Source organism: Oryzias latipes, chromosome 5 (genome assembly GCF_053564925.1).
Source record: "Oryzias latipes strain Hd-rR chromosome 5, Olatipes_Hd-rR_3.1".
NCBI lineage: Eukaryota > Metazoa > Chordata > Actinopteri > Beloniformes > Adrianichthyidae > Oryzias > Oryzias latipes.
The window spans coordinates 3,250,037-3,276,978 of record NC_136241.1 but is presented as its reverse complement, the minus strand read 5'-3'; the positions used below and the strand labels follow the sequence as shown (position 1 = coordinate 3,276,978).

Here is a 26,942-nt window from a genome sequence, read left to right as displayed (position 1 = left end):
CCCAAAGCCGCTGTGTGAGCTGGCGGTCCGAGCTCTGATTGGACACACAGTTCTCCTGAGTCCGGCAGTCGCTAACCCAGAGAAGCGGGACGGATCGCAGTCACACACACAAACAAACAACAAAACGCACACGTAACAAAGCATCCCCCCCTCCCCTCAAACACACATGAATATAAATCCGGCTGCTCTGCTCAGAGACACAGTTCACTCGGTCCACCGGCACCCGAGCCCGAACCGCGCAGGGTCCAGACGTCACAGGGCACGAAAGCCGGTCGGTCCTGTTTGAGCTCCAAAGCTTTCTCTGGAGAGAAATACCGTCTATGCGTGACGTTAAACCAGAGCAGTACTGACACATGATCAGAATGAACCGTTTACATGAACAACGATCGGATCAACAATCTGCATTACCCATCTATCTCCATCGGAAGTAAATTTTGATCCAAATGAGTCTGATCGGGGCAGAGTATTCTGAACGGCGTGTTTACATGACGCATTTTTCTTCCGATCAGGCGTTCTTTCCCATTACTTTTGCCCATTTAAATGCAGCTATTGATGGAGGATGATCTGGAAAACAGCCTCCTCCAATAAGCAAACATTTACTGTTTATTTAAATCAGGAAATAAAGTCTGTCATGTCAGAGAAAGCCCTGATGCTGAATCTGTGACCCTCCAGAATGTCGTTCAAACAGGAATCTGTTTGCCCTACAAAAGCAACAAAAATAAAGACATCAAATTAACCAAAAAGCCTTTTTTCTATTCCATTTGTAGTCTGTCATTGAGTAAATATATTCCAACATATCAATCCATCCTCATTCTCTTCTATCATTTAAGGCTTTACACTCCCTGATGTTTATGACCCTCATCTCTTCTTGAACATCAAAGACTTTTAGTTTCTTCTTCTTTGGCGACGGTCTCTTCCTTCCTGTGTCTTTGCTGGAACAGTGAAAAGCTTTAGTCCACACCAGAATCATGCCCATGATCTTCTTTCTCAGCTTGCCATGTCCCAGGGCCACCACCATGGGACTGAACCCCACAAACGTGGAGGCAGAGAAGTGGGCCACCGTCAGTAATCCTTCTGCATGCAGCCCCCTGTTGTGGTTGTAGTACGTCACGGCGGCAACCTGCAGGACCCAGCAGACCACGAAGAGAGCAACCAGCAACATGATTACGTGGGCTGCTTTACGTTCAGTGGAGACGAGTTTGTTGACCTCCCCGTGGCTTCCTCCTGACTCCATGGAGGAGGTCACAGCTCGGATGTGCTTGGCCAAAGCGTGGAGCGTGGACACGTTGGTGCAAATCATCAAAACCAGTGGAAAGACTTCATTAAGAGCAAGAGAAGTGAATGCAAAGGCTGAGCCTTGTTGGGTGGTGGGGAACTCCCATATACAGCCAAGCAGAGGTCTGGTAGTGGAGCTGATCACCATCAGATCCACGGTGGCGTTGCTGTAAACATGAGTGGAATAAACCAGAGCAGGGATGGAGAAGGCCAAGTTAGCTCCCCAAACCAGTCCCAGAATAATCCACACTCGACGCTTCTCCTTCTGTAATACAAGAGGACCCAGTGAGACGTGATGTCGCTTCAGAGTGGTGCAGTGGAAGATGCTTAGCGTGAGAGTCACCCAGCAACCCACAGCTCGCCACCACATCCACAGCAGCATGAAGACTCTGCACCAACCAGGAGACAGAGACACATCCAAGCCCAGGTCCGACACAAAGATCGGCACCGTGCGGAACAGTGAGGTCAGCAGGTTGGCCAGAGACAAATGAACCAGGATTGTATCGGAGGGCGACAGTCTCCCAGGTGGAGTTTCAAACGCTGACTGAAACACCTGGGAAGAAGAGGGCAAAGAGAGGTCAAAAAGAGGCTAAAAAATCCCATCCAACCATGAGAACGTTTTCTTACCGCATATATCACCAACGTGTTTCCCAGAAGGCCAGAGAACACCAGTAGCCCAAACAAAATAGCGTCTAAAGTGAGGACTTTCGACATGGCTTCATCTTCTGCTCAGAACCGTGGCTTTTTGTGAGGAGCATGTGTGTGACACAAGCCTGTTGTCCTGCTGTTTTATATCGGCTGATCAGGGAAAACAAGCCTTTGCTGAGCCCGCTCACAGTCCATTTAACCCAATCTGTTGGCACTTTCCATGCTACCGCCATGCGTCACTCATCTGCGCCACGCAAAATGCTTCCTCTTCATCAAGTTTGATTTTATCTCTGGACACCTGAATTTATTTCCAGCTAGGATAAGAATGTCAATTATGATTTTGCTTTACTATAGTCGATGCTTAATTAAAGAAACTTTGGAGCGGAAGTGTTTGGTGCATTGTTGCATCAACAGGCGTGATGAAATAATCACAAAAGTTAACATTTAGAGGACGATCAGGGAAATGTAACCAATGTTTTAATAAAATCTGAGGTCATTCAAGGTGACCCAACAGTTTCAGCACTTTTCATCCTTCCAGTCAGTCATCCGTGCTCTCCCTTGGTATTAATTATTCACCTGGTTTCAAGCCTTTTCTCTTGGGAAACTGCAATTACAGCATGAAGTGAATTCATCTTGGCGCACTTTTATACTTTTAGTTTCCATGATCTTATAAATGTGTCTGGAATTAACTGTTGGAAAATTGAGTTTGATACTTGTTTAAAACCCCTTGTGCTATCCTAGGAACTTTAACTTTGGGAGTCGGGTCATCTAGACCCACTAGACAGAGCTCTGAACCTTTTTTCTTCAATGATTTGTGATCTTCACTGGTGTCCATAGATTCCATGAAATCTTTCCACCTTTATCCACCTTTGTCATGGTAGGAAGAACACATCAATGGAAGGGGGGGTCACCAAAATAAAGTTCACAGGTACGAAAGTTTCTTTTGTTTTTTCTTTCTTTTGCCTTTGTAACTTTTTATTAAAGCTAATGTTTATCTTATGGCCTTTAATGATTCTGTCATTTGCTGGAGAGTACACCTTCAGTAAGAGTCTTAGCCAAACTGTAGAGAAAGTTTAGTGAAAAACATTGCATATTCAGCCAAACTGACACTTTTAAACTGAAAATAGTAAAGATTTAAACAACTTAACCAAATATACTGCTTTATTTGCTTGGTGTGATACCTAATGACATTTCCCAGAAAAAAAACAAAGCTATAATTTATATTTTATTGGTAATGGTAAAATATATATATATATATTTACGATAAAAATATCAAAGCACCAACAGCAAAAGAATGAAAAAGTGAAATAAAAACTGACCATCTCCCCATATGGAGGTAGATGTTTATAACAGTGAGTGGAATAAAGATAATTAAAATGTTGAAGTTTGAGGTTGTTTAGTGAAAAACCAAATGAAAGCAAATAGATATGCATACAACTGTGGATGAGTGAACAAATGAAAGATCTGACTCCCTCTTGTTCTCCTCTTTTTTCCGTGTTTTCCTCCTGTCTTGGTCTTTTTTTCTGTCCCTCGTTTATTTCTACATGTAGAAATCCACGCCATGTTTGTTTATGGGATGCTGCAACATCCTGTTGTTTGTGAAGTAGTTTTGTTTTAGATTGTTGGTTTTGTTTGTGCCATTAAACTTAAAATTTTTAGAAAAAGAACTCAACCATTAAAGGTTTGGATATTGTCTGGTCCTGCAAACTGTGAGGTTTTCATGTTTCAATGACCCATCGGTAGTAAAACCCTTCAGCTTGTTTTGCTGCAGCTTTGGCTCCAGCTGACAGAACCGCCGCGCATCTGTGTTGGTTCCTGACAGACACTTGCAGCTGGGATGTGTGGGATGATGACTCACTAACACCCAGCGCTGAGGACTACAAATATTTTCGTGCTCGCACCCCCGCTACCGGGCTCTCCAAGACGCGCGCTCCCTGGCGTGCACCCTCACACAGCAGGCATCAAAGCCGTTCCGTCGGGCGCGAGGAAGGAGGCCAGAGTGATGGCAGAACACTGGACCTCCCAGGATCCACGCTGACAAGTGAGTAGACTGCTTTGGAAAGCCTGCGGTGTCGGGCTCCATTCAGGAGACTGCATCTGTCGTTTCTTTTGCAGATGCCTCAGAACTGAGATCTCTTGGCTTTACGCAGATCCCCCCGCGCGCGCTGGTGTAGATCTGGTCTTATGGCCGCGCGCCCTGCACCGCCGCAGAGCTGAGAAGATGGCTCACCGACAAAGAGTGTCCCTGCTCGCCTTATCGGCGCTGCTGGTCTGCATCTTAGCGCTTCAGACAGCTGGATCCCATCGCAGCGGCTCGTCATCATCATCATCATCTTCATCTACAGCCTCTCCGGAGGCGAGAGGCTGGATTCATGAAAGGACGGCCCCTAACCGGCTCCGGCAGACCTCCGAATATGCTTCTGAGAGCAGGCCTCCCCATGAGTCCTCTGTCAGCACCAGCCAAGACCACGTCTCATCTGCGGTATTTGGCCTTCGGGGGCCGGAGGAAGAGCGGGTGTCCCCGGTCTGTGCATACAGAGTGGTCGAAGGGGGCATTTGGGGGCAGCTGTGTTTTCGACGCACACAGTTTGGGTTCCAGTGCCGTAAAGGAGACTGCAGGAGCAACGTGTCTGTGGGGGACTTGGTGGCGAACATTCTCACCAACGGCAGCGTGCTGCTACAGTGGAGGAGCGCGGACGCAGCCGACGGGACGAACGCAACAACCGCAGACAGTCCCGCAGCTGTTTTCGGAGAGCGGCCACGCAGGCGCAGAGGCTTCGAGCTCAGCTGCTGGTGGAACGGGAGCTACACCCAGTTCGAGTGCGCCAGCGTCCACCTGGCATCGGGCTGCAGGGACTTTCTGCTGACCGAGCTGCACGAAAGCATCCCGTACCGCATCTGCGTGCGCGCCCTGCCCGGTCCCGACCGAGAGAGAGAGGGGGAGAGGGCGGCGAGCCGGCGAGACTGCGTGGAGTTCACCCTGCCGCCGTCCGGGATGCAGGACATCGTCATCGCCATGACAACGGTGGGCGGGGCCATCTGCGTGATGCTGGTGATCATCTGCCTGCTGGTGGCTTACATCACAGAGAACATCATGAGCCCCACGAACCAGCTCCCGTACTCCTACCGCACACATTCCTGCCGCTGATCCACAGCATATGTGTGAATTCTGCCCCCAGCCTCGAACACACACACTTTCTTTCGACCAAACTGAGGCACAATGCTGTGTACGTCAACCTCTGCCAGGTTGTCCACAACCAAAAACCGCAGGAGACTTTTCTAAAAAAAAAGGTTCTGTGCTGTGATTTTCCAACGTTTGTGCGTCAAACAGCATTTAACAGCAATACAAGCAGCGGCACAAGTCAAGAAACACCAGTGTTTTGCTAAACACTAAACACCTAAGAAAGGAAGTGAGGGTGATTAGTTGGCTTGTATATTCCCTCCTCTCTGGTTTTGCTTTTAGGTCTGAGTATGCAGAGCTGTAGTTGCATTATCTTGTGAAGGGCGATCTCTGAATACTGTGCCAAGCATTTGGAGCAACCTGATCGTCCTGCTGACTGCAAATAAAAGTTTAGGTTGTTTTTATTATTTCCAAAATGTCTTTTCTTCCTTGTGTGTGAGAATATAAGTTTGTGTTTTTGTTTAGATGAAAAAACAATCCGTTTCTCTGGCTCCATATCCAGTTGAAACTTTCCAAAGAAAACGTTTTTTTCTGCAGAACTTGTTGTCTCAAAGAAACAGCAATAAAGTAAGACAAATAACAACCTTTTTTGGGTCAACACGGAATGATTTAAACCAAAAAGAAAAATATTCAAAATAGTTCAAGTCAATCAATTTAGTTCAAAACTAAACAGGACACACGAAGTAGAAGGTAATTTGTTCCCTGGTGGCTTTTGTTTGTTCACACATTCAGATATGGTTTAAAAATTCCTCTTAGGTCCATTTTTTCACCATTTCAAACCCAGATATGTCGTTCGAAAACATTTTCTTCATGTTTATTACTAATTTCTTGGCCAATATGGAAAATAGTAAATTTTGCTTCATTAACTCCGTTGACGGCCAATGATTTTATCTAGAATTGGCCTGAACTTGTGTTTAGCTTAAAATTGTTTTTATTCACGAAATGTTCAGGTGGGACCTGATCCACACATGCACAGGGAGAAGATGCAAACGGGAAGGATTTGAACCAGGGCCTTCTCGCTGTGAGTGAGAGCGCTAACCACTGCCCCACCGTACCTGTTCATTGATTTAAAAAAAAAAAAGATTATTTCATACCTAATTCATTCCAAAACCATTTGATTTAAATTGTTGGGAACCAAAATTTAGATTGAAGTAGGCTTTTTACCTAACCCATTTATATGTTGTTCATTTCAAGACTTTTTCTGGATTACTTGGATGACTGCACTGTTTCATGTCTTGCATGAGACTTTTGAATCCAAAAATGATCAGTGTTTGGATCTGCACAGAAGGCAAAAGTGTAATTTTCCATAAGAATTTAATCAAAAAGGGATTTGGCTTTTAAAACAGATTAAAAGTCAACCATCCATAGTTGACATCTAGGGGAAAAACAGAGATTTGATAAAAATCTTCAAGGTTTTCTGAAAGTCGTGGTTGTTCATGAACTAAAACGATTATCAGTTGTACTTTTTACCCTTTCAATGCATGATAATTACTGACAGGAGACTAGTATATATTCACCAAATCTCATAAAATTGAAAAAAAGAACGCTTTTATCATGGAGAATAACAAAAAATAAAACCAATAAAAGCTATTTTAAGAACTTATTGACCAATAAAAATACAAATAATTAACTCCCCTGTAGAGATCTTTTCTCTCTTATTCTTATGTTTTAGTGGAAGTTCAGTCATAATAATCCACCGTAATATTTTAAGTCAAGAATAAAAACGTTAAAGGTGCGGTTTACAAAAAAACATTTTGAATGTTTGTCACGTGATCACAACTGAACTCAGTAGGAGACCCCGCCCCCAATGACATCACAGATAAAGCCCCAGTCAATTTGCGGAGTTCCGCCATTTTAACTTCCTGCTTCCACGGGAGACGCCGCCGTGGCGTAGCTCTGCTTGTCAAACCGCCAGCTAGTTTACCTGATCAGAAAGAGCTTAATTTGTTTGGTTTTTGTGTTTTTTTACAGGAGTCTGAGTAACTGCTTCGTCTTAGCTCCAGACACTTGTGTCGTTCAGTTTCAGTTGAAGAGTCGCAATGCCGAGCCACCCGCTCCGTGTGGCGGTTGTGTGCTCGAGCAACCAGAACCGCAGTATGGAAGCGCACAGTATCCTCAGGTAACGGATGGCCGCCGGGAGGAGGACGACACGAAGCCTGACACGAAGTGACTGACGAGAGTAGCGCAGTACCGAGCGGTTAGCTTCCGCCTGTTGGGATGCGCGTCGACGGCGGCGGCGCAGCCCGTCGGGCCTCACCGCAGTTTAACAATGGACGCGCTTTTCAGGGTTTAGAGACGCCGCTGCGCACTTCCGGCTGGATTCAAGGAGTTTTATTTACCGCCCAAATTACAGCAATAACTTGTATAGGGGAAAAAACTTGAGTGTTTTTTTTTTTTTTTTAGTTTTTCTTAAAGCCCCATGAGGAGCTTCCTTCATTCCCCGACCCATTTGTTGACAGCAGCGCCCTCTGTCGGTCATTGTCCGTAAACACAAGGCGGGGATTTTGTAACGCAAAATCACTGCTCTGAAGGAGCTACAGATCCAAGTTTACCTGTTAATCAACCAATGCCACTAGTTATCATTTGAAAGAAAATGTTATTTCTTAAAAAATCTTTTTTACTTTTGATCATTCCCAGAGACTAAAAAAAAATGTAGTTGGAGCAAACTTTTAGGGTTACTAACTAGTGACAAAATTAATGTTGTTCTGTGGTTGCCTGCTGCCTTCTAACCAATCTGTTTCTTTTTCTTTGCAGTAAGCGTGGATTTGAAGTGCGATCGTTTGGGACGGGGTCTCATGTAAAGCTGCCTGGTCCGGCTCCGGATAAGCCCAATGTGTACGACTTCAAAACCACTTATGAACAGATGTACAACGACTTGGTCCGCAAGGACAAGGAACTGTATCCCCGCCTGCCCACTCACTCACCCTCCCTCCGCTGCCTCACGCGCGTGCACATGTCTATTGGAGACCCCAGTAAACGGTGCATCTGAATGTACATGTATCTGTGTGGAGTTTGTGCCTTTGGGAGAGCACAGATGACAAAAAAAACAAAAAAATTCCTAAAGTGTGACTGATAACCGCTTACACAAAGTGGGACGGAGGATCGCCATGTACTGCAGCAGCTGTAGCAGCAGTAAGTGCTCTCGGGGAGTCATGAGGCCGCGTGAAGCACACGTTTAATATTTATGCACTTGTTTTTCTCGAAGTTGCTTTGGGTCTAGGCATAAATATGCTGCTGGTTCCATTCCTTTGCTAAGTAATCTCAGAGTAAGGCGTGGAAGGAGCAAACTGTCAGGAGTGCAAAATGAATAAAAATGGAAGCAAAAAAAGTTCTGGAAGCTTCTCATCTGTGGGAAACTAAAACCAGGAGTTTTCAGCTGCCATGATGTTCATTCATGCCAGATTGGGATTCATCAGACTGCTGGTTGGAATTAGGAACTAAAAGGAAAAAAAGTATTATTTTAGTGTAAAACCTGTTCTTTCATAGTCTGAAATCTGCACTTTTAGTTATGATTTAAATCCCTAAAGGACGTAACGTGAACTTTTCTTTAAATATTTAATCAGGTGTTATTTGTTCCTGTAAAATATTTAGGTTTTCGCCAACGATTTGGAAACTGTTCAAATATAAGAAACCAGCTGTTATTGGATCTGTTGGTTAAAGCTGGTGGAAATCTTTCAGATTTGTTTTGCAGGAACAGTTTCCTTCTGGATATGTTCTAACGTGAAGAACTGGAGGTTCTGCAAGACTAAAACAGAGAATTGGGCTGAACATTTTGCCTCAAGTGGACTGAGTAGTAATGATGATGATGGCTACAGGATCATGTTTCTTAAAACAATACCTGTCAGTTAAACATTGTTAGAATACATTTCTGGTGACCTTTAAATTAAATCTTTAATTTATTCTCCAAAGTTTCTATTCCTTTTTCGAAGGCAGAGTTGCGTAGTTACTTGAGTTGACCACATGGGGGCGCCAAAAGACGCTTGACCTTCAGGCGTGTCCTGCAGCTGGCGGGGTGACCCGTCAGCGGTTTAGAATGCAGACGCTTGCTGCGTGAGAGGCTGGTTTCTGTGTGCTGTTGAGGAACCGTCTGTGTTCTTCCTCTGCTTCCATGTTTCCTTGACCTCCTCCCCCTTCAGATATACACAGAACGGCATTTTGCACATGCTGGACCGCAACAAGCGCATCAAGTCCAAGCCGGAGCGCTTCCAGCTATGCAAGGAGAAGTTTGACCTGGTCATCACTTGTGAGGAGAGGGTTTATGACCAAGTACTGGAGGGTGAGGATTCTCTGATCCAGGGAGAAGATGGGAGTCTCTCCTTTTGAAGGCCTTTTCCAAATGATCTTGTCTTTTCTCTCAGATCTGAACTCGAGAGAGCAGGAAACCATGCAGCCTGTGCACGTGATCAACGTAGACATTCAGGACAACCACGAGGAAGCCACTCTGGGTGCCTTTCTCATCTGTGAGCTGTGTCAGTGTGTGAGTGGCCCTTCTCCGGTTTGTTTCTCCCACTTTCCGACCGCCACCGCCGTGGTTCTGTCTCATCCTGGGTCTCTCTGCAGATCCAGCACACCGACGACATGGAGAACGAAATCGATGAGCTCCTGCAAGAGTTCGAGGACAAGAGTAACAGGCCGTTCCTTCACACCGTCTGCTTCTACTGACACACAGAGGGCAGCTTGCAATAAAAACCAGGATCCAGAGCAATCAGGCGACCGAATGTGGACGTCACCTGACCTGTGTGCCTGCACACACACACACACGCGCGCACACACACACACAACACATCTGTCTGCAGGACCTAACGGGGGGGGGGGGTCATGGTGGTACGGGTGGGCTCTCCTCGTGGAGAGGATGGACTTGCTGCTCTCACTTTGCCTTTCTCCTTCCAGATCAAGGTTAGGTCAGAATCCCAATCAAACGTCTCCTCGGGGATCGCCATGACGACCGCACTTCAAAAAGCCCCATTTCTTTGAGTTTGGAGTTTTGATTTGTAATTTTAATTCAAGTATTTAGGAGATATTTAAATTCAGCGCTGGAATCGGTTTATGAGTTTACGCACACGCAGAGCAGAAAGATGGGTTTTGGGAGTTTGTTGAAATGATAAAGGGGGAGGGGCTAATGATGCATAACCAAACCTGGACTGTTTGAGGCGAATTCAGATGTTTAAAGTCGACATGCTGTCTTTCAGGGCACAGTGTTTGTTGTTTTTCTTTATAAATGTTGAATAATGGACTCCTTGTAATAATTTTGAAGCTGTGAGCTCAGCTCTGAGTGCCTGATTTTTCTCTGTAAATAGCGATAAAAGGATTATCTCAAAGGAACCGACTCCTCTCTGCTTTTGTGTTTCGCTCTGGACCATATATATAATCTGTCCAACGTTTTAAACATTGGATGTGGGGGGGGCAGCAGGGACTGGGGCACCTGATTGGCCAGTTAATAGCTTTAAAAGCTGGCAATAGATAATTAGGACTATCAGGGGGTTTTTCCAGGAAGCATGTTTAAACTAGCCTGACTTTAAGCCTGAACTCTGGCTGAAATCCGCCTGAACTTGCTTACTCGGGGTATGTCGGTTCCAAAAGACCGGATATGAGGTGGCGTAATTACGCTCGACTTGGTAACCCTGGGTTAATGCACGTGCACAGCAAGTACATAAAAACATTGTCAATAGATCGCCGATTTCCGGAGACACCATGGAAACGCGTGGAGAAAAGAAAAAGCGCTGTAATTCAGTGAGACGGAGTCTGAGATTTAAATGACGGCGCATGAAGATTATACGTCCATCAAAAAAGTAATAAGGCTGCATCATCAGCAAAAAGAGTTTCTGCTTGGAGGAAAATAGTTTCTGATCTTATTTTCATTGTGACGCATATATATATATAACTTATCCAACGTAACCCTTGTGCTATCTTAGATGACCCCCCCTTCCATTGACGTGTTCTCCCTACCATGACAAAGGTGGATAAAGGTGGAAAGATTTCATGTAATCCATGGACACCAGTGAAGATCACAAATCATTGAAGAAAAAAGGTCCAGAGCACTGACTAGTGGGTCTAGACTCCCAATGTTAAAGTGCCTAGGCTAGAACAAGGGTTAACAGTAGGGGTGCTTATAAACTCATCATCCTCTCCGTCCCTCTCACTTATGGTGCAGAAAGAATTAAATATAACAGTACAAATAACTCGGCAAAACACAGTAAACAGCAACAACTAAACACATTTGGTCAAAAACCCACACTTAAACCCAAATCTGTCCAGACAGGCAAAGGGAATGGTATCCCACAATTCCTTGCGGTGCCGATCTAACAGCAGCACCTAAGTTACACCTACTTAATTGAATTAATTTGAATGAAAGTAAAATAACTGTTTGATAACTACGTGTTATTTTTAAACTGACTTAACAAAAAAATAATTTATCCTAACTGAAGCAAATAATTAAGTTAGATCAAAGTAAAAAAGTTTATCTTTCCAACATCCATATGTGGTCTTATCAGCCTTTCATGGTGGAAAAAGTAGTATCTGAGCTTCTTCATCCACTAAATCATCTTCAAATGGACACGCCATGCTGCTTCACCTCTCTGTAAACAAACTAACCAACTAAACCTGCTCCAGACCAGGTTATGTTCAGAGCATGAGTTGCCATGGCAACTTGACCTACTCTGAAACATACCTCCATTTCTGGAACCGAAAGCTGAGGTTATCAACTTCCTTAGCCTCAAACTTACCGTGGGAGCTAGCAGAACCTGCTTTCTGGAATACCCCCCCTGGACTATGTTAACCCTTGTGCTATCTTAGATGACCCCCCCCCTTCCATTCACGTGTTCTCCCTACCATGACAAAGGTGGATAAAGGTGGAAAGATTTCATGTAATCCATGGACACCAGTGAAGATCACAAATCATTGAAGAAAAAGGTTCAGAGCACTGTCTAGTGGGTCTAGATGACCCAACTCCCAATGTTGAAGTGCCTAGGATAGAACAAGGGTTAAGTGTCAGTTTGTCTGAAGTCATTATTTGAAGCGATTTTGGTTACGGTTTTTCTTTATTGGCCTTCGCTTAAATAAAATATTTCTAACATTCCCTCAAAGTATCCATAATAAAACCATCAACACTTTTGATTCATCAGTCTTTACTTCTCATGAAAAAGTGAACCTGTTTCATGGTGAAACAGCAGACTTGATAACATGAATACATTAGACCCAACGCTTTAGACACGGTTATGTTCACGGTTTCTCTCTCCCTCTGAACCCACACAGACGTGTTCGGGTTAGCTAGGAGGGCCGGACGCTAACATTTCTAATCCACAGTCCCACTTAACCTCAAACTGGAGTTCCATCCTTTGAAGGGGGGGGGCCAGTCTTGTCAGAGGGAGGTGAGGAAGCAGGGGGCTCTGAACCCCCCTCCTCTGCCGTGGAGGCGTCCACACAGTCCCGTCCGGCTGAACCATCCGCTGACGGGCTCCGTTCTGAGGATGCCGCCGCGCCGTGGCTTTCTCTGACGGCTGAGGCGATCACCTCCTGAGCCTGCGGCGCCTGGCGGAGGGGCAGAGTGAAACCCCTCTTCCCTCCACTTCCTGTGGCCCCGGCCAGTTCAGGCGTCAGGCTCCTTGCTTCCTCCTCTCCGTGCAGCCAGTCCATCTTCTGGTGGTGCTGCTTGATGGCGTCGTCGACCCGAGCGTCGATCATGGCTTCTGTCAGAACGCCGTCCTCTGAGGAATAGGCTGCCGCCTGGAAGACAAACGGATCCCCGTCAGCACGACGTGATGCCCAGAGCTTCTGTCCTGATGGGAGGGGACATACCTGCCACGCCACACCCAGCTTTGAGATCTCTCTACCCGACATGCCCTCCGTGCGCTTGGCGATCTCCGAGCACTTCCTGCCGTAGTCAAACTGGGCCAGCTTCAGCCGCCTTCACACACAAACAGAGAAGCGAGGCGGGTTTATTCCAGCTCCTGTGTCTACAGCAGCGTTTCTCCTGCTACGGTCACACCGGGCATGAGTGTGCATGAATGTGAATGAATGGGCATGAATGAGCATGAATGGGTATGACTGGGTATGAATGGGTATGAATGGGCATGAATGGGCATGAATGAGCATGAGTGTGCATAAATGGGCATGAATGAGCATGAGTGTGCATAAATGGGCATGAATGAGCATGAATGGGCATGAATGGGCATGAATGAGCATAAATGGGCATGAGTGTGCATAAATGGGCATGAGTGTGCATAAATGGTCATGAATGGGCATGAATGGGCATGAATGGGCATGAGTGTGCATAAATGGTCATGAATGGGCATGAATGGGCATAAATGGGCATGAATGAGCATGAATGGGCATGAATGGGCATGAATGGGCATGAATGAGCATAAATGGGCATGAGTGTGCATAAATGGGCATGAGTGTGCATAAATGGTCATGAATGGGCATGAATGGGCATGAATGGGCATGAATGGGCATGAGTGTGCATAAATGGGCATGAATGGGCATGAATGGGCATAAATGGGCATGAATGAGCATGAATGGGCATGAATGGGCATGAATGGGCATGAGTGTGCATAAATGGGCATGAATGAGCATGAGTGTGCATAAATGGGCATGAATGAGCATGAGTGTGCATAAATGGGCATGAATGAGCATGAATGGTCATGAATGGGCATGAATGGGCATGAATGGGCATGAGTGTGCATAAATGGGCATGAATGGGCATGAATGGGCATAAATGGGCATGAATGAGCATGAATGGGCATGAATGGGCATGAATGAGCATAAATGGGCATGAGTGTGCATAAATGGGCATGAGTGTGCATAAATGGTCATGAATGGGCATGAATGGGCATGAATGGGCATGAATGGGCATAAGTGTGCATAAATGGTCATGAATGGGCATGAGTGTGCATAAATGGTCATGAATGGGCATGAATGGGCATAAATGGACATGAATGGACATGAATGGGCATGAATGGGCATGAATGAGCATAAATGGGCATGAGTGTGCATAAATGGGCATGAGTGTGCATAAATGGGCATGAATGGGCATGAATGGGCATAAATGGGCATGAATGAGCATGAATGGGCATGAATGGGCATGAATGAGCATAAATGGTCATGAATGGGCATGAGTGTGCATAAATGGTCATGAATGGGCATGAATGGGCATAAATGGACATGAATGGACATGAATGGGCATGAATGGGCATGAATGGGCATGAATGAGCATAAATGGGCATAAATGGGCATGAGTGTGCATAAATGGGCATGAGTGTGCATAAATGGTCATGAATGGGCATGAATGGGCATGAATGGGCATGAGTGTGCATAAATGGTCATGAATGGGCATGAATGGGCATAAATGGGCATGAGTGTGCATAAATGGGCATGAATGGGCATGAATGGGCATAAATGGGCATGAGTGTGCATAAATGGTCATGAATGGGCATAAATGGGCATGAGTGTGCATAAATGGGCATGAATGGGCATGAATGGGCATAAATGGGCATGATTGTGCATAAATGGTCATGAATGGGCATGAATGGGCATAAATGGGCATGAGTGTGCATAAATGGGCATGAATGGGCATGAATGGGCATGAATGGGCATGAATGGGCATGAATGGGCATGAATGGGCATAAATGGGCATGAATGGGCATGAATGGGCATGAATGGGCATAAATGGGCATAAATGGACATGAATGGGCATGAATGGGCATGAATGGGCATGAGTGTGCATAAATGGGCATGAATGGGCATGAATGGGCATGAATGGGCATAAATGGACATGAATGGGCATGAATGGGCATGAGTGTGCATGAATGGGCATCTACAGTCCTTCCTTGCAAAAGTATTCGGCCCCCTTAAACGTTTCAACCTTTTGCCACATTTCAGGCTGCAAACATGAAGATATAAAACTGTAATTATTTGTGAAAAATCAACAAGTGGGACACAATCATGAAGTGGAATGAAATTTATTGCTTATTTCAAACTTATGAAACAAATAAAAAACAGAAATATTGGGCGTGCAAAATGATTCAGCCCCTTTCCCTTCAGTGCAGCAAACTCTCTCCAGATGTTCAGTGAGGATCTCTGAATGATCCAATGTTGACCTCAATGACTAATGATGATAATTACAATCCACCTGGGTGTCATCAAGTCTCCATACATACATCAGACCACTGCAAATCTACAAAGACCCGGCCGTCCGTCTAAACCTTCAGCTCAAACAAGGAGAAGATGATCAGAGATGCAGCCAAGAGGCCCATGATCACTCTGGATGAACTGCAGAGATCTACTGAGGTAGGACAGTCTGTCCATAGGACAACAATCAGCCATTTCTTAAAGACATCCATAAAAAGTGTTGTTTGAAGTTACCCACAAGCCACCTGGGAGACACACCAACCATGTGGAAGACGGTGGTCTGGTCCAGACCTTATGTTTGGCATAAAAGCAACACAGCTCATTACCCTGAAAACACTGTCAAACAAGGTGGTGGCAGCATGATGGTTTGGGCCTGCTTTTCTTCAGCAGGGACAGGGAAGATGGTTAGAATTGATGGGAAGATGGATGGAGATAAATACAGGAGCAATCTGGAAGAAAACCTGATGGAGTCTGCAAAAGCCCTGAGACTGGGACGGAGATTTGTCTTCTAACAAGACAAGGATCCAAAACAATGAAAATCTACAACGGATGGTTCACAAATGAACATATCTAATGTTAGAATGGCCAAGTCAAAGTCCAGACCTGAATCCAATAAAGAATCTGTAAAAGGAATTGAAACCTGCTGTTCACAAACACTCTCCATCCAACCTCACTGAGCTCCAGCTGTTTTCAAGGAGGAAAGGGCAAAAATGTCCGTCTCTCCATGTGCTAAACTAATAGAGACAAACCCAAAGAGACTTACAGCTGTAACCACTGCAAAAGGTGGCGCTACAAAGTCTTAACTTAAAGGGAATGAATCATTTAGCACGCCCAATTTTCAGTTTTTATTTGTTAAACAAGTTTGAAATATCCAATAACTTCTGTTCCACTTCATGATTGTGTCCCACTTCTTGATTCTTCACAAATAAATAGTTTTATATCTTTGTGATTGTAGCCTGAAATGTGGGAAAAGACTGAAAAGTTCAAGGGGGCCGACGACTTTTGCAAGGAAGGCCTATGGTGTTCACACTGGACCAGCAGGGAGGGGCTTCTTTCTTTCTTTTCTATAGTGTAACTACAGTTGGAACAGGTTTAATGTGAAAGGGCAGCTGTGCAAATCTCATAAATCCTGCTCCAGGCTTTTTCTCTCACAGCTCAACATACATCTATGGAAGAATTCCGACTGGACACAAATTGACCCGTGATCAATTTACAAACGTGAATCAAAAGAGACCCCATCCATGCATCACTATCAAATCCGAGTTCCTGACAGGTCAAAGTTCAACCTGGTTTAACTTTCGATGCGCGTTCAATGGCTCCGCGTTTAAAAACGGTGGTGAACACGCCTTTCCAACGAAAAGCTTATTTCTAAAAAAATAATAAATAAAAAAAGTCCTCCATTAGTAGGGCTGACTCCGCCCATCGAATTACATTCATGTAGGAAATCCACGATTAGATTTTGTTTTAACAAAGATTTCTGTATTTTACCTAAAAACTAACAGCATAACTGTTAGATTATCACATAAACATCGTATATTGAAAGTTTGAGCCTTTTTTTTTTAAGGATGCTGTATGTCATGACTAATCAAATAAAGAATAACTTTTCTTCACGTAGAATCAGAAATAGGAGCTGCTCGAGTAGTTTCATCAGGTTGGGTCAGCACCAGTGATTGTATAAGATAAAAAAATGAACAAAAGAGCAAAGAAAACGGAATGATTTGACTTGTTAATTCTTATTATTATTAATATTTCCAGGCTTTGTTTGTTTTGTTCTGCAGCATGTTCACTTATTTGTTTATGTATTTGTATAATTATGGCAGAATATATTTTTTTGGGAAGCAAACTATTTAAAAATATATAAGGTTTAATTTGATTTATTTTTTATTATATTCCTGTCTGTCTTTATTCAGATTTATGTTCAAAAAGGTACGTTTTAAAGGTTTAAGGCTTTAGCTTTAGTGTGTTCAGTAAATGTTTATCTTTTTCGGCCCAAAACTTAAAGTGTGTTTTGTATTTAGGCCCCCTGTGCGACTGAGGTTTGACCCCCCTGTAATATGAGTCTAGAAAATTCATGCATTTTTTATGTAAAATGGGGAAAAAAGATAAGGAACACAAGAGGATACCGTCAAATCTGTATGTGTGCGGGGTGGGGTGGGGGTGGGGGGGTTACTCGCCCGGGGACTAAGTTAGCGTAGAACCACCACTAAATGTCAGACCTGACTCAGCTCAGTTAGGGTTAGCGGTTGCTTTTGACAACACTCACTGGCGCCCTCCTGTGGCTGGCTCCAGCACGTATTTGTCGAAGTACAGCCGCACCAGGCGCTCCCTCTCCTCGAGGCGTGGCAGAGCGAAATTGACGATTTCGTCAATGCGGTCGTTTATGGCCCAGTCGAACTGCTCCGGCTGGTTGCTGGCCAACACCAACATGAACCTGCGGGACAAACAGCATCTTTCCAGCATGCAGGAACATCACAGCACCCGTGGTTCTGTAGCACGCCGCCAATCTTTACTTGTTACTCTGTTCTCCAGTGCGGTACAAGAATGCGTTCAACGTGGCTCTGAGGTCTTCACTGATCTTCTCCTGCAAACAGAAAGAGCACGTCCGACTGATGTGGACCACTGCAGATAAAGCTCCATCTTTGCAGGCTTACAGTCGCTCTCTTGCGCAGGAATGCATCAGCTTCATCCACAAACAGCAGCAGCCTGAAACCGGACATGTGACATCAGACACAGGTACACCAGGAGGGGACATGCATCAGCGGCGGCGGTCGCATACCCGCGGCGACTCGTGTTGGCCCAGTCGAACACCTTGTGCATGGCGGTCACGCCATCGCGGCCCATGGGAGCTACATCGCCGCCCGTCATAATGGCGTAGTCCATTCCAGAATGCACGGCCAGCTTCTGCTCGGCGCAAACACACATCCGCCGTCAACGGTGCGGCGTCCTTCCCGGGACCGCCTCCTCCGTCATTCCTCCTGCTTACCTTAGCAAACAGCGTCTTCCCCGTTCCCGGAGGGCCGTACATGAGGATGTTCCTGTACAGACCCTTGTTTTGCCTCGTGTTCCTTGTTGCTATGGCGATGTCCCGCACACGCTCCTCCAGAGAAGGCTGCAATGTGTGAAGACAAGTGATTAAACAAAAAAATAAAACGTCTGTATGTTCTTTAGAGCTGATGTCCACACTCACACTGAGCACAACCCCTTCCAGCGCGTCCTGAGGTTTGCTCTTCAGCCGTTTGGCCGTCTGCGTTCAGAGGAGCAAACAGGGGGGGGGGGGGGGGGGGGGGGGACGTCAGAACCAGTCAGTGAACAGACAGCTGAAGGGTCCGCTTCATTTCCTCACCTTGACGGGATGCTTGATGGCTTCGGCTACAGTGAACCTGGAGGTCTCGCGCACCAGAGACGGCTTTCCCAGCCTGGCTTCAATGTAGCGTCCTGCCACCCCAGTGGCGTTTCTGGCTGAATACACCCCCACAGCTAGAAGGGTCAGTCCTGCCACCTAGTGGCAGAGCGGGGGGAAATCAAAAACAAGCACAAAATCAGGAGGGAAGCATGAGAAGTGAAGAAGCTTTTAGATCGAGGGAGTCAAACTCCAGGCCTCGAGGGCCGGCCTCCTGCTGGTTTTCCAGAAATGCCGTCTCATCTGCGGAAGATTACCTGGATCAGGTGCGTTTAGCCAGTAAGGAGCTATAATGGCTGGTTGGTTGCAGGGGAGCAAAAAGTGGGTTTGCGGCATATGGGTAGCATTGGGGCGCCGGGCTACAGGGGGCCCCAAACCGAAGTTGGGGAAATGATTTATAGTCTGAATTTTTTAATTTCTCAGCTGTTTGTGCACATCTACATTCATGATATGATCAGTAACAGAAGCACCTCATAACTGACTGGGCGCCCCCCGCCACAGCCTCGTGCTCACGACTGTTTTCATTTGAATCGCGTAATCGTCTGATGACAGCGCGCTAAAGATGGAAAGGCAAAAGAAAAAACATTCGGGGGCTGAAAACAGAAAATGCAAGAGGGAAAACATTTAGAGGGAATGAACAAAAGTTTCTCTAAAGTGGTTGAGAGCCAGCAGGTCTGTTATAGAAGCCGTGTCAAAAACAGGCGTGTAAACGTTCAGGCTAAAGCTACTATGGTCACAGACGTGTCTTGCAGCTGTGCTGAGCAGGATTTACAGAATCAATAATCATGAAGAGAAAAAAAAGGAGCTTGTTTTTGCTGATTTTGTTAACAAGCTATAATGTGGCTGCATACCCCTATGAAATTGGGTAGTTGTGCCCCTGGTTGGTTGGAAAACATGTAGACAGACACCTGCCCTCAAGGCCTGGACACCCCTGATTTAAATACCAGAAACGTTTGAAAACTTCTCATTTTTAGCTAATAAAAACAAATAAATTGGATTGTCTGACTCAGAAGCATGACAGAAACAATAAAACTGGTTTGTTTTTATTCACATAGTACTAAGACATACTCAGATACTGTGCGAGAGTAAATAAGGGATAAAAAGCTGCCTGGGGCAGGGGGGCTCTCACCGTTGCAGTCACTTTATCCCAGTCGGACACAAAAGCCCTGAATCCTTCTCCAAACACGGCACCTGCAGTCCTGAACACCACAAGAACCCACAATGAGCCGCACGACAACTTCTGGATCTTTATTGCTCAAGCGGTGATTTTAAAACAGATCCACAATTTAAAAAGGCTGGCGGAGCAAAACCCAATCCTTAAAAGAGGATTTAAAGTCCCGCTCTGATCTGTTGTGAAAGTGTTCCCAGGTGTTGTATTTATGAGTTTCAGCCCAAATCAAAAATCTTGGGTCATTCTCGAGGACATAGTTTCTGCAGAGCGGCAGGAGTTCATCAGATATTAGACATTAGTTGTTGGTGTGACTGATGCTGTGGAGTAAGCCCGCCTCCTTCCATCATCCATCTGTTTATACCACATGTGTCAAGGCCCGTACACACCGGGACGAATATTCGCCAGGCGTTATTCGCCAGCGTTTTTCGCCACGTTTTTTGTGTTCACACCCAGGCGATTTTCGCTGACGATGAGGCGAGCGAACATGCAATTTCATTCCCTGACATTAGATGGCGCTTAATGTAAAACAGAAATACTCCTGTACACAAGGTGGCGCTGCGCAACTTTACGCTTCTTAAAGTCGCTTTTCACTCAGAAGAAGAGAGCAAGTATTTACACGCTTGTCAGAATCAAACAAAGAAAACATGAATATTTCAAGCACCAGTAGCTCCAACTGGTGCTTGGTTCGGGGATATTTTAGAATGTCCGTCATTATTGCTTCGCGGCTGTGTAGACGCTACTTGGCGTCTATCTTCTTCGCTGGTATGTGTGCTCAGCAAGGCAGTTTTGTGTTTGAGCGCCCCCAAGTTGTGTTTTACTGTAACTTCAGAAGCTCCAGACACGTGAGCAAAAGCGCCATTCTCATTGGTCGAGTAGATTTCGACGCGACGCGTCGAAAAAAAAAAACGAACCCGAGGCGTTTTTTTTTTCTGACGCTTTGTCGCGTGGCGTTTTTTCGCGTCGGTGTGCACACTCTCATTGGGGCCCTTTGTTTAGTCACGAGGCGTTAAACGTCGGCGAAAATCGCCGACGAAATTCGTCCCGGTGTGAACGGGCCTTCAAACTCAAGGCCCGGGGGCCAAATGTGGCCCCTCCATGTCATTTTATGTGTCCCGTGAGAGCATAAAAGGTTTTTAATTTCTTAGAATAAAAAATAAAAATTGGTGTATACTAATTCATATCTAGGGGGAGTCGGACTTGAAATATCGGATTGGGCAACTATACATTAGGACTTAAACACTGTCCATAGAACCAAACCTGACAGAATCAAATGTAAAAGGATTTATGCTAGAATAACAAGCAAACATATGTTTCTATGCAACTGTAATTGTCACTTTATAATGTTATAATGAATAATGAGTCGTTTAACATTAAGGAGTATTATTTTATTTTTTTCCTCTGCTCCTGTTTCACAACGATTTGAATAAAGAAATGCTCAGAAATGAAATTTTAAGCTTTATTTTCTGTTAACATGTCCTCCATCGTGAGAAAAAGGCTACAAAAACAAGTTAAAAACACCAAAACCATTGGAGTGCATCTCTAAACACTTACTTTATGGACTCCAGCACCGTCTGCCTGTGCTCGGCCGCCTTCAGGCGGATCTGTTCTCGGATGATATCGGCGTTCTCCCGCTCCACGCGCGCCCGAGCTTTTGTCTCGGCCTCGATGCGCAAGAGTTCGTTCTTGTGCCTCAGCTCCATCTCGTGCTCTATGGTTGCTATGGACACACAAGCACAGCCGTGTTCACGAAGGAGAGCTTCACGACCTCCCCGTGAAGGAGGTGAAGTCCGTACCTTTCCTCATGGCCTCCTGTTTCTGCACAGACTCCTCCTGTTTCCGGAGGTTCTCTTCATTCAGCAGTTGCTATAGAGAGAAAATACCGTCATCATGAGGATCCTTCCCTCCCATTAGACTCACAGGTAAAGGTCGGCCCCACCTGTTGGCGCAGTTGGTCCTCGTAGCGCTGTCTGGCCAGCTTATCCTGGTACTGAGCCCTCTGGAAACAACAGACTCAAACTAGCATCACTAAAGAACAGACTCAACGTAGAGACTTTGGCTCATTCTCACCGCTTGGTGCTGCTTGGTCTCCTCATTGAGGGTTTTCCTCCTCTCCTCCGCCTGGATGCGGATCTGATCCCCTTTGAGCTGCTCCACAGCAGCTTCGTACTCCTGTGAGGACGAGAAAGCTGCTCTCAGTGCTGTGATCTAGAACTACAGGTGATAAACATGCTTACATGTGCCAGACACTAACCAAAATTAGGGGGAAAAGCTTTACGAGCTTCATATTTTACATATTTCTCTTGCTTTTCTTTTTATTTAAATGCATCAAATAGAGGTGAAACAGCTGGATGGAAAAGTGTCAAACTCACGATGTACCAAATTTAGGAAGGATTTGTGCTCTAAACCTTTGTTTTCCTGTTTCTCTCTCTTTATTATGGTATCTTCCACCATTTTTTGCCGCTTAACTCCTACGATTTTTCAGTTATTTTAACCATTCAACTATTCCAATGTTCAGCTCTTTCAGTTTTTTTTGGTCCATTAAATCCTTGAACTTCTCCAGGATTATATCGGTTACATGTGCTGCACACTAATCTGTTGGTGGCATAGTGGCATTGCATGTGAGCTGCAGTGCATAACTTGGCTGGTTTGATACCCGCCTCTGGCACTTTTTACAAAAATATCTTTTTTTGTTATTGTGCTGTTTTCACTTCAGTTTATGGTCAACTTTAATCATTTCTTTCTTTATTTTTTTGCCGTTATTACCCTTTAAGTTTCATTTTCATTCAGCATTATAGCATTCAACCCTACATTTTCTTATGGAAATGCAGCTCCTTCTAGTTATTTAATTACACCAGGCTTATTGTAAGACAAACGTTTTTCTTTATTGTTAATTACTTACTAGCATAATTAAAAATATTTGTTGTTTTTCTTTGTTGATTTGCCATTAAACTGTGACTCAAAATAAAACCACTGAATTGTAGTGAACGTGGATCGTTACGTTCCTCCAAACCAGAACCAAGCAGCTGAATTTGTCCAGAAGATTATATTTCTAAACAACCTTAGTGAGAAATGTCTTATTCACTGAAATTCTGTTGACCTATTTGACCGAAGGTCATTCATAATTCATTACAATCAGGCCACATTACAAAATACACTACATGTTATGGATGAGACAACAAATAAATAGATGGCTAAAGCACAAGATTTGTTTTAATTCTACCTGGATTCATCTGCATTGATGAGCATTTTCTTTTCTTTTGTCTTTTAATTTGAAAAAAGCCACCGAGTTCCACTGTTAAAGAACCAGTTTTTAAATGTCTAAACCATCCCGTCGTTAACTCCTAGATTTCAAATGTACAGTTTTTATAATGTTTGCATGGCTGTTCTTTGTCTGAGTGACTTCAACTGTTGGCTGTGATTGGCTGCAGATCCTCTTCCGGTGGGGGCGTGCCGTCTTACCTTGATTTTGCTCTGGTACTCCATCTGAGTGGTGCCCTCCTGCATGCGAGCCAACTCCAGCGCCTCTTTGGCGTGACCTGCGTTCAGGAGAGAGGAGGAGACAGCTGACACGTGCAGGCGGAGGCTCCGTGCGGGGTGACCTCTGACCCCCACGGGACTAATCGTGTGACCGTCTCACATCGCGTATCATTGGGACAAACGTGCGTCCAGATGCGGGCGTTGATGAGGACATCCTTATAACCCTTGTGCTGTCTTGTGGGGTTCAAATGACCCCAGGTTGGGAGTTGGGTCATCTAGACCCACTAGACAGTGCTCTGAACCTTTTTTCTTCAATGATTTGTGATCTTCACTGGTGTCCATGGATTACATGAAATCCTCTTCACCTTTAAACTTTATCATGGTAGGGAGAACACGTCAATGTAAGGGTCGGGTCATCTGGACCCCACAAGATAGCAACGGCTATTAAAGCATCACTAGCTTTGGGAGCAGCAGGTGGAGGAGGCTCATCGACCAATAGCAATGATTTAAAAAAAAAAAAAGAATATCCCCTCTGATCATGATCCACCCCAACACCCGAACACTTCCGAACACTTACGGGACTTGTCGAGCTCCTTGGCCGCCTGGGCAGCCCGCTCCAGCCCGGTGGGATCGAAGTTGCTCCATTTGTCCTTGGGTTTATCTCCTCCACCGCTCGAGCCTCCGGCGGGCGGCGGAGGAGGAGGCGGCTCCGGTAAACCGGGAGGCGGCTCGGGCTGGCCCTTGTTCAGACCGAACAGCCACGACATGATGGTACCGGGGATACGTGAAGCACAGTCTGGCCGGTTCTGAGTGGAGCGCGAGGGCTGCAAACGCCGCACGTCTGTCAGCGCACTTCCTCCACACGCGTGTCACGCTGCAACATTCTGCGCATGCGTAGGGTCTAGCGCAACTCTTGCTGAACAACAGCCCCGGTGATTGGTGGATGTCTGGTACCTCTGCACGTGATTGGTCAGGCGTCACAGCGGCAGGTTGTGGAGGTCAGTCACGTAGCCCCGCCCACCAGCCGGAGGGTCACCGTGTACTCATGTCACGTGGTTGCATCAGCTTTGAATCAGGGTGTTTGGTGGAAGAACAGAGTAATAATTACCATAAACAGTGGTATGTTTAATCAGAATTGGTTTGACCACAAGATCATTTTTGTACGCGATATTCTTGATTCAAATGGAGAAATTCTTCAATTAAGAGAATTCAAAAGCAAATATGATATTGAATGTTCAACCAGGGAATTTCAGAAAACCTGCAGATAAATTCCACTTGCTTTAATACATTTAATAAAAAATACAATATTGCCATCCAATGTTCAAGTTAAACTACCAAATTTATTAATAGGTGAAATAAAACTCACAGGGAAAAAATGTGATACTAAATATCTAAACAAACCCTTCAAAGGTCAATTATACAATGACTTTAATGGAAATGTTAAATAATATAAATAAAGGAGACACCTGTCACAACAATAGAAATACACAAAATGGCCCGTAGTCCCCAAGATTAAAGAAATGCAGTTGAAAATGATAAACAACTATTAACCATCCACAGAGACGGTGAGGAGGAGATTTGGCTTTGAGGTTGATCCGTGTGATTTCTGTCAGACAGGATATTTTTAGCCAGAAAATTAACCTCATACAATTCACAGAAGAAGATATTCCGTTCTATAACAATAAGTTATCAAAATAAACAACAAAATTAGTGAACATCCTCCTGATTTGGGAAAAATATATTCCTAATTTCCTGTGTTTTAAAAATGAAGTCAGACTGTATTTATCCTCATTAAATGTATTCAGAACTCAAATCCTTTATTGATGACATTTGTAAATCTGCTACAGAATGGATACTGATCCAGGGTCCAGATTGTTAATTGCCTTGAAATGTAATTTATGCTGAAATATTCATATATTTTCATAGATGTATAGATGTGTTTTTGTCTGTTTTTGATTGGAGAGCTGTGCCTTGCATCATTGTGTGGTTGTGTCTGCGAGAGTTTGTAATGATTATATTTCAATAAAATTAAGAAAATAAGTGAGGGTCAATTAGATTTTTGGTGATAAAAACACCAAACCTGAAAGATGCAATTACTTTTAAAAAGGAATTAATTTTAAATCCTCTTTAACTATTTTTTTATTAAAATAAACATTTCAAAAAAACAAAAAAGGGAAATATTTCAACCAAAAAGTCCATTAAAAAATTCTTTTTTTTTTTTTTTTTTTTAACTTGTCCTGTCCAACAGCTAGGCAAACAGATGAGAGCTGAGGGCCTCTTGTGTTGGACATATTTTATTTTAACAAGAGGGGTTATTCATCTTCAGACAAACCAAAGGTATGTCTGAATAAACCCCTTTTGTAATTGAGGCCAAAATTTATTAATTTCAATCATGTTTGAAAATCTTTGGTGTTGGACCGGACGGAAAAGGAAAGAGGGGAAGAAGAGAGAGGGACGTTAGAGAGAGGGGGGGGTAGGAGGGTGATAATAGGAGGGGAAGGGGGGTAAGACCATGAAGCAGCATAAAGCAGACAGGTTTACTGGTTGTTTATCGTTACGGTACGGTTCAAATGTAGTACAAAAAGGGCGGGGCCTGTTCACACACACTCAAATATTATCAACACACCTGCTAGCCGCAAAAATGTCCACATGTCAACATGCACACAAAACAGATAGTGTTCACGAACGCATACCTATGCCTTTAAACCAACTAGTGTGAAATCTTTCATTCATTCAATCATGCAAACTATTAGTGCAAAGGTGAGCTAACACCTGTGCTCAGGTGAGTGTTTATGTTCTTCTAAAATGGATGGTGGAATGTGAAAAGAAGGAGGAGGAGCGCCCAGCCACCCCCACACCCATACCCCCGCCGCAGGAGCAGCGGCAGCCGGAATTCCCCCAAAGCCACACGGGAACAGGCAGGGAACAACCGCCCCCCGGGCGACCAAGACCGCCACCCAGGCCAGGGCCAGCCGGACCGCCGCGAGGCCCCCAGAGCCAGAGAGCAGGGAGGCGCAGAGGGAAAGAGAGCGCCGCCCCAGCCCAGCCAGGAAAGCAGCCCCCCGCCGCGCCGGAAGAGCCCAACGCAGGGCCCCACCGGAGAGGGACGCCCACAGCCCCAGACGAGCACCCCACCACCACCCAGGAGTTCCGGGCATCCCCCCGCCCCGACCCCAGGTACGAGCCAGGACCCCCCAAGGGAGACCCGCTCCGCACTCCAGGCAGCCACCCACCCGGCCCACGGTTGGTCCAGGTAGGAGCAAGGCAGGGGCCCGCCGCCCCCGCCCAGGAAGGGGGAACCCCGGGGAAAAAAGGGCGGCCCACAAGGGATGTTATAAATATGGCCCGACCAGGCTCGGCCATGTTGGAGGTTTGGCGGGGCCCAGCGCCCAGGGGCAAGGACCAGGACCCACCCCCCAGGGACACGAACACCCCCGGCTCAGGTGTAATATGAACCCCCCCACCGTGCGGAGAGAGCACCGCCGGGCCCAGGGAGCCGGCACCCAAGGGACACGGCCGCCATCGCCAAGGGGCCCGCACCCCCCACCAGGGAAGGGGTAGGGGACAGATGGACCCAGGTCCCACCTTCCTTGTAAAATGTGTGTGCGTGTATGGGTGTTTGAGAGGGTGTTTGTGTGCATGTGTGTGTGTTTATGTTTGAATGT

General features: G+C 45.4%; 4 protein-coding genes across 5 annotated transcripts; 2 read left to right on the top strand and 2 right to left on the bottom strand.

Annotated features, from left to right (window-relative positions):
- Nucleotides 1–683: 683 nt before the first annotated feature.
- Nucleotides 684–3,047, bottom strand: ora4 (olfactory receptor class A related 4). Of its 2 annotated transcripts, XM_078946844.1 has the most exons (3): nt 1,903–2,127; nt 1,619–1,828; nt 684–1,540 (listed from the first exon to the last, which is right to left on the bottom strand). In XM_078946844.1, the coding sequence occupies exons 1-3, from the start codon at nt 1,987–1,989 to the stop codon at nt 809–811; spliced, it is 1,029 nt and encodes a 342-aa protein (XP_078802970.1). In that variant the 5' UTR covers nt 1,990–2,127; the 3' UTR covers nt 684–808. The 2 variants fall into 2 exon arrangements, with proteins under 2 accessions (XP_078802970.1, XP_004086185.1); XM_004086137.4 differs by having other exon boundaries at nt 684–1,828; nt 1,903–3,047.
- A 738-nt stretch (nt 3,048–3,785) lies between these two features.
- On the top strand, nt 3,786–5,689 carry fndc10 (fibronectin type III domain containing 10). The gene is made up of 2 exons (XM_011494564.4): nt 3,786–3,964; nt 4,074–5,689. Exon 2 carries the CDS (start codon nt 4,145–4,147, stop codon nt 5,069–5,071), a length of 927 nt encoding a protein of 308 aa, XP_011492866.1. The 5' UTR covers nt 3,786–3,964; nt 4,074–4,144; the 3' UTR covers nt 5,072–5,689.
- A 1,252-nt stretch (nt 5,690–6,941) lies between these two features.
- On the top strand, nt 6,942–10,426 carry ssu72 (SSU72 homolog, RNA polymerase II CTD phosphatase). Its single transcript, XM_004086096.5, has 5 exons — nt 6,942–7,223; nt 7,859–8,002; nt 9,241–9,380; nt 9,463–9,581; nt 9,665–10,426. Exons 1-5 carry the CDS (start codon nt 7,144–7,146, stop codon nt 9,764–9,766), a joined length of 585 nt encoding a protein of 194 aa, XP_004086144.1. The 5' UTR covers nt 6,942–7,143; the 3' UTR covers nt 9,767–10,426.
- Nucleotides 10,427–12,211: 1,785 nt separating this feature from the next.
- On the bottom strand, nt 12,212–24,184 carry atad3 (ATPase family AAA domain containing 3). The gene is made up of 16 exons (XM_023954714.2): nt 23,855–24,184; nt 23,260–23,336; nt 21,868–21,969; nt 21,737–21,796; nt 21,594–21,663; nt 21,352–21,517; nt 19,759–19,828; nt 18,573–18,728; nt 18,417–18,473; nt 18,213–18,338; nt 18,006–18,130; nt 17,881–17,932; nt 17,740–17,810; nt 17,493–17,660; nt 12,899–13,007; nt 12,212–12,826 (listed from the first exon to the last, which is right to left on the bottom strand). Exons 1-16 carry the CDS (start codon nt 24,042–24,044, stop codon nt 12,419–12,421), a joined length of 2,007 nt encoding a protein of 668 aa, XP_023810482.1. The 5' UTR covers nt 24,045–24,184; the 3' UTR covers nt 12,212–12,418.
- Nucleotides 24,185–26,942: the final 2,758 nt, after the last annotated feature.

Coding starts and splice junctions, on each gene's coding strand:
- ora4 (XM_004086137.4), bottom strand. CDS start 1,989: ATGTCGAAAGTCCTCACTTTAGACGCTATTTTGTTTGGGCTACTGGTG. Junction 1,829..1,902: donor ACACGTTGGTGATATATGCG/GTAAGAAAACGT, acceptor TCTTCTTCCCAG/GTGTTTCAGTCAGCGTTTGA.
- fndc10 (XM_011494564.4), top strand. CDS start 4,145: ATGGCTCACCGACAAAGAGTGTCCCTGCTCGCCTTATCGGCGCTGCTG.
- ssu72 (XM_004086096.5), top strand. CDS start 7,144: ATGCCGAGCCACCCGCTCCGTGTGGCGGTTGTGTGCTCGAGCAACCAG. Junction 8,003..9,240: donor GTCCGCAAGGACAAGGAACT/GTATCCCCGCCT, acceptor CTCCCCCTTCAG/ATATACACAGAACGGCATTT. Junction 9,582..9,664: donor TCTGTGAGCTGTGTCAGTGT/GTGAGTGGCCCT, acceptor GTCTCTCTGCAG/ATCCAGCACACCGACGACAT.
- atad3 (XM_023954714.2), bottom strand. CDS start 24,044: ATGTCGTGGCTGTTCGGTCTGAACAAGGGCCAGCCCGAGCCGCCTCCC. Junction 21,970..23,259: donor AGTACCAGAGCAAAATCAAG/GTAAGACGGCAC, acceptor TCGTCCTCACAG/GAGTACGAAGCTGCTGTGGA. Junction 21,664..21,736: donor AGGACCAACTGCGCCAACAG/GTGGGGCCGACC, acceptor TTCTCTCTATAG/CAACTGCTGAATGAAGAGAA.